Source organism: Mustela erminea, chromosome 7 (genome assembly GCF_009829155.1).
Source record: "Mustela erminea isolate mMusErm1 chromosome 7, mMusErm1.Pri, whole genome shotgun sequence".
Taxonomy (NCBI): Eukaryota; Metazoa; Chordata; class Mammalia; order Carnivora; family Mustelidae; genus Mustela; species Mustela erminea.
In genome coordinates, this window is record NC_045620.1 from 90,770,727 (window position 1) to 90,777,411 (window position 6,685).

Sequence of the window (6,685 nt, forward strand, 5' to 3'; positions counted from 1 at the left end):
GGTCGGGCCTCCGCCTACTCCAACCGCGGCCGCCCCGCCCCGTGCCTTTCTCGGGTCCCCGCGCGAGCGGTCGCGGGTCGCCGGCATGCAGGGTGGCAGCGGCGAGGACGGCGGCCTGGGCCGCGCGGTGTGCGTGCTGACCGGCGCCTCCCGTGGCTTCGGCCGGGCCTTGGCACCGCTCCTGGCCCGGCTGCTGTCGCCCGGCTCCGTGCTGGTCCTAAGCGCCCGCAACGACCAGGCGCTCCGGCAGCTGGAGGCGGAGCTGGACGCCGCGCGGCCCGGGCTGCGCGTGGTGCGGGTGCCCGCCGACCTGGGCGTCCAGGCCGATTTGCAGCGACTGCTCGGCGCCGTGCGCGAGCTGCCCAGGCCCGAGGGGCTGCAGCAGGTGCTGCTTATCAACAACGCGGGTAAGGCCCCAGCCGGCGGCGGCGGACGACTCCCCGTGGGGCCCCGGGAATACTGCGTAGCGCCCCGTCTCTTCTCCCTCCTTCTCACTTAGACCACCGCTAGGAACTTTGAAGGTGACTCCCTAGGAGTCAGAAAAGATGCCTGAAAATCCGAGTTGTTTCGGTGAGGTATGGACGGAGACTCGCTGCCTTCGGTGCGGCTCCTTCTTCCGCCACACCCCCCTCCCCCACCCTTTTCCTATTCCTGGGCAAATTTTCCAAAATGCCTGTAGAACTTTCCCGATCGCCTTGCTTCGCGCCCTCTGGCGGAGGCCTGAACCAGAGCATGAGGTCTTCCTGCAGAAGTAAATTACCCTCTTTTCCGAATGGCGCCCCGAGTTCTCCCCCCAGGCCCAGAGCAGGGCATGCGAACTTTAAGTTTCCAACTTGGGATGAGTGAGCAAGCTCCGGTGTGTCTGTTTGCAGAGCTGGGAGGAGGAAGGCGTCTTCAGAAGCACTAGAGAGACCCTTCTAGGTTTGGATGGGAAGGAAGTGTCTAGAATTTAGAGAGGGCTGGGGGAAGAGAAAATCCATCTGCAAAGAGTTCTTCTTTGTTGTTGTTGTTGTTGTTTTAAGATTTTATTTATTTATTTGACAGAGAGAGATCACAAGTAGGCAGAGAGGCAGGCAGGGAGAGAGAGGAAGGGAAGCAGGCTCCCTGCTGAGCAGAGAGCCCGATGCTGGGCTCGATCCCAGGACCCTGAGATCATGACCTGAGCCGAAGGCAGAAGGCAGCGGCTTAACCCACTGAGCCACCCAGGCGCCCCTGCAAAGAGTTATTCTTAAGGTCTGGTTTTTCAGGCACTCTTGGGGATGTGTCCAAAGGCCTTGTCGACATGGCCGACCCAGCTGAAGTGAACAACTACTGGGCTCTCAACTTGACCTCCATGCTCTGCCTGACTTCCAGCATCCTGAAGGCCTTTCCGGACAGCCCTGGCCTCAGCAGGACCGTGGTTAACATCTCGTCCCTCTGTGCTCTGCAGCCCTTCAAGGGCTGGGGATTGTACTGTTCCGGGAAGGCTGCCCGTGACATGATGTTCCAAGTTCTAGCCGCAGAGGAACCTGATGTGAGGGTGCTGAGCTATGCCCCAGGTAGGTGGGGCGTTACTGCCATCACTGTCACCCAGAACCGGCTGCTTCCTCTCTGGGGGGGTAGGGAAGGGGGTTTCCTAGTCTGTTCCCTCCGTGAAAGAACCCCCAGAGTATATTGTCTCTGAATCATGAACCATCACACCTTTAGGGAAATACAGGCTCCAGAAGTTAGAGCTGGCTGCTATAGGGAGTGTAGTTTAGAGATAAAGGGACCCACTGGGAAGTTGCCCGGCCTGGAGGGCGGGGCCAGAAAGTCTGAGATACTAGAGTGGAGAGACAATGAGACTTTGAACTTCAGCCCTGTATCCTCTGTCCTTATGTGAAACCCAGAAGGTGCTACCTGCCTACAAGGCAGTTTGGAGGACTGGTTGAGGTAATATATATGAAAATGATCCCTAGCTGTGAAGTGCTATCTGACTTTAGCCCTTCTAAATGTTAGAACTTATCGTACCATATTCTCTTCATGTCTATACTTCTTTCTCCTAACAGGAAAGCCTTGAAGGCAGGAGCTTTGCACTGTGCACCTCTGTGTCCCCAGCACCTAGCAAAGTGCCTCACTATGTCAGTCTTCAGTAAATGTTAGTTGAAGGAAGAGTAGTAAGGGGTCTTGTGACACGTGGTCTGGTTTCTCACCACCCTGCCATGATGCCACTGTGCCCCCAGTCTGGAAAGAGGCTTCAATACTGGCTTGAGGCTGGTGGAAATAGAAGGTGGTCACAAAGCTTTTGTAGAGTGTCTGAGTGATTTAGACAGAGATCCAATAGTCTATTCCCCTTGGAACCTGGGGACAAAAAGGTAGAAAGATGTGACCAAAGCCCAGTGTAGCAGAGCCATTTACTTCCTCATACTCTCTAGTACCCATTCCGTCCTTCCTCCCTAACACAGACACTGTTATTCTTGTAGTCTTCGTTGAACTCAGCACCCCTCTGAGCTCAGCCTCAGACTCACTCAATCAAATGGGCCAGTAAAAACCACAGCCAGGTGTGGAGCCAATTCCAGAATGTCATTTGGTTGGGTTGGTCTTAGGGAGTCCTGAGATGACTCAACATCTGCAAATCAATCAGTATAATATACCACATTAATAAAATGAAGTATAAAAATCATATCATCTCAATAGATGCAGAAAAAGTATTGGACAGAATTTAACATCGATTTATGAAAAAAAAAAAAACAACAACAACTCAAAAAAGTGGGTATAGAGGGAATGTGTTCAACATAATAAAAACCACAGATGACAAGCCCACAGCTAACAGCATACCCAGTGATCAGAAGCTTAAAAAAAAAAACAAAAACCTTTCCCTCTAAGATCAGGAACAAGACAAGGGAACAACTCTCACCACTTTTATTTAACATAGTACTGGAAGTCCTAGCCAGAGCAATTAGGCAAGAAAAAGAAAAGACATCCAGATTGGAAGGGAAGGGGTAAAACGGTCTATTTGCAGATGACGTATTATATACAGGAAACTCAAAAGATTCCACCAAAAAAAAGTATTAGGACTAATAAATTCGGTAAAGTTGTAGGATACAAAATAATATACACAAATAAACTGCATTTCTAAACACTAATAATGATCTATCAGAGAAATTAAAAAAACATTCCCATTTACAATTGCATCAAAAAGAATAAAATAGGAATAACTTTAACCAAGGAGATGAAAAACTTGTACACTGGCAACTATAAAACATTGATGAAAGAAATTCAGGGAGATACAAATAAATCGAAAGACATTCTGTGCTCATGGATTGGAAGAATTAATATTACTGAACTGTCCATACTACCCAAATCAATCTGCAGATTCAGTGTAATCCCTTTCAAAACTCCAATAGCATTTTTCATAGAAATAGAACAAACAATCCTAAAATTTGTTTGGAACCACAAAAGACCCCAAATAACCAAAGCAATCTTGAGAAAGGAAATCAAACCTGGAAGCATCACACTCCCTGATTTCAACCTATTATTACCAAGGCATAGTAATGAAAACACTGTGGTATTGGCATAAAAACATGCAACTTACCAGGGGAATCATGTAGGCCTGGTGTCTTAAAGAAGATAACTTTGGGTAGAAATTTTGTAGTGACCTATTAGCTCCATGAACTTGGATGTACAAATCTTCCCCCAGATTTGGGAAGTTCTCAGCCATTATTTCTCTGGGATTCCAATAATGTATAAATTGTCTCTTCTGATGGTAACCCTCAAGTCATCTTTACTCTTGTTCTTTCTTCGTTTTGCTCTTCTGACTGGATAATCTCTGATGAGCTGTCTTTTGATTCACTAATTTCTTTCTTCTGCTTGGTTGAGTCTGCTATTGACTTCTCTTGAATTCTTTAGTCATTTTATTCTTCAACTCTGGGATTTTGGTTTCTTGAGTTCTTTTTTTTTTTTTTAAGTGGTTTCTATTTCTTTGTTGAACTCATTTTGTTCATGCATTGTTTCATAATTTCATTTAGTTGTCTATCTACATTTTCTTTTTTTGTTTTTTGAAGATTTTATGTATTTATTTTAGAGAGAACACCTGAGCAGGAAGAGGGGCAAAGGGCAAAGGGGGAGAGAGAAGGAAAGAGAGAGAATCTCCAGCAGACTCCACACCAAGCACAGAGCCCAACATGGGGCTCATTCCCGTGACCCTGAGAACACGACCTGAGCTGAAACCCAGAGTCAGATACTTAACCAACTGAGCCAGCCATCTATCTTCATTTTCTTGTAGTTCACTGAATTTCTTTAAAATTATTTTGAAGTCATTTGTTCATAGATTTATTTCTTGAGGGTTAGTCATTGAAGTTTTATAGGTTTCCTTTGGTGGTGTCACATGTCCTTGATTTTTCGTGATCCTTGTGGCCCCATGTTGGTATCTGTGCATTTGAGAAACTAGGCACCTCTCCCCGTCTTTACAGGCTGACTTCAGTAGGCAAGGCCCTTTACCAGTCAATCCACCCAGTGATTCTGGATGAACAATCTGGTGATGTCTACAGCAGGCTTGCTGCTGGAGTCTTTAGGCAGTCTGTTGCTGGGGTGGGTTGAATACCTGGGTCTATGGTAGTTAGTCTTGCACTGGGCCTGGATGGACCCTGGGTTTACAGGCACTGATTACAAGCTTGGAGGCAACTAGGGCTACAGGAGCTGGCTGGAATGTTCATGCAAGCTTGTCAGGCGTCTGATGCCATGGGAGCAACCCCAGGCCACAAGAGCCAGCTGATACTGGAATGGATTGGGGGCCTGGGTGTCTTCAGGCTTTCTGGGAGCCTGGAGCTGCCTGGGGCTATTGGAACTGACTGGAACCAGCAGGCACCAGAGTGAGCCTGGGGCCTAGGTTTGTGGAAACCTGTGTCAGAGGAGCTGCCTGAGGCTGCGGGAGCCACTTGGGGATGCTGAGGCCATGGGTTAGCTGGGGGCCTGGATTCATGGGAGCCCAGAGGGAGCCACCTTAGGGCCATGGGAGTTGGCCTGGTGCTAGGGTGGGATGGCTCTGGGATCCCCCGTGACGTTGGGTGCTTGCTTCACTCTCCTCCCACAGAGAGGGTGTCTGTACACTGGGATGCCCGGCCTTGGGGGCAGATGATAAGGGTAGTACAAACCTGTATTTCCTACCTTCCTCAGTGCATCCGTTCTTATTTCTGTGATTCACCCAGGTAGTGTAATCCCTTCTCTGGAATCCTTGGCTTTTGTGAAGGTAATTTCATGGGCAGATACTAGTTCATAATCGCTCTTTCTAAAGAAAAGTGCTAGAAATTCCTATGCCACCTCTTGTCTGACTCCAGTGATATTTTAGCAAGATGTGTTCCCCACAGGGCTACAGAAGGAGCTAAAGCAGAGAGAGAACCAGGGCTGCAAAAAGGGCCCTGTAGAAGAAGAAGTGTACGTCCTCTTTGGTTCAGCTGTGGGAACAGAGTAGAGAGGGAGGGAGCGAGGATGGAAGTTTTGAGCTTCCATTAATGGAAACAGAAAAGTCAGGAGGAGGAGGAGGAGGTGCTTGTTGGACAGGAGGTGATAAGCTTGGTTATAGACACAGTGGTCTGGAGATGCCATTGGGATTTGGGTCTAGAGCTCAATAGTGACAGAATGACCCTGACCACACTTGTCAGCCAGGCTGAGGTCTTGCCAGTGGCCAGACCTGACTCCACATGCACAGCAGGGGCCCCTGCCTCGGCCATGTCCCCTCAACTTCTGTTTTCATGCCCCAGGTCCCCTGGATACAGACATGCAGCAGTTGGCGCGGGAGACCTCGATGGACCCAGACTTACGCAATAGGCTGCAGGACCTGAAGACAAAAGGGGAGCTCGTGGACTGTAAGATGTCCGCCCAGAAACTACTAAGCTTGCTGCAAAAGGACACGTTCAAGTCTGGAGCCCATGTTGACTTCTACGATAAATAAGCTAATGTCCTTGGCTTCCTGGGGCTTTCTGTCCCCCTCTCAGGCATACCCAGGAGCTCTTTGTGACCCACCCCCGCAACCTGCCACAGGGGCACTGCCAACCCTGCCTTACCCACTTATACCTACTGTCCTGCCCTCAGATCCTCTCATGAGTCTGTTGGCTGCCGTGAGTTAGTGGGAGCTTGGGAGAGAGAAGTCATGGTGGTTGGTATTCTGTCTCCCCAGAAATTGAATTTTACGGATGGGAAAAGCAGAACAAGATGCTGCAACCCTGAAGAGAAGAGGTTGGGGATCTCATGGCCAGTGTCTGGCTGGACTGGTGTCAAATGGGAGGACCCATGTAGAGTCACGGCCCACGGGGGAGGGAGGACGGTGCAAGTTCATCGCACAAGGATGCCCCATACTCACGGTAGCAGGACCTTGTGTTGAACTTCGTGTCCTCATTCTGATGCCTCCTCCCTCTGGAACGTACTGTCTGTCCCCCAGGTGGGAGGAAGGGGCCCCTGAGAGTTTATGTGCAAGTAAAAAGCATATACAAATAAAATGTGGATTATCCTTTATTCACACCTGCCTTCTCCTCTGATACAGGGCCCTTGACTGACTCCCAGCTTGCTGGGTCCAGAGATGTTCCTTAAATGCAGTTAACCCAAACTCGGGAAGTTACCTTTGTCTTGGGAAGGAACTTCCCTTGGGGTTGTCTACCTCTTCTCACAGCGTCCTACCCAGTGGCAAGCTCAAGTTCAGAGCTGGCCAAGATAGACCTGCCCAGATCCCTAT

General features: G+C 49.3%; 1 protein-coding gene across 1 annotated transcript; it reads left to right on the forward strand.

Annotated features, from left to right (window-relative positions):
• Positions 1–4: 4 nt before the first annotated feature.
• SPR (sepiapterin reductase) lies at positions 5–6,472 on the forward strand. The gene is made up of 3 exons (XM_032352449.1): positions 5–407; positions 1,248–1,538; positions 5,718–6,472. The coding sequence occupies exons 1-3, from the start codon at positions 86–88 to the stop codon at positions 5,906–5,908; spliced, it is 804 nt and encodes a 267-aa protein (XP_032208340.1). The 5' UTR covers positions 5–85; the 3' UTR covers positions 5,909–6,472.
• Positions 6,473–6,685: the final 213 nt, after the last annotated feature.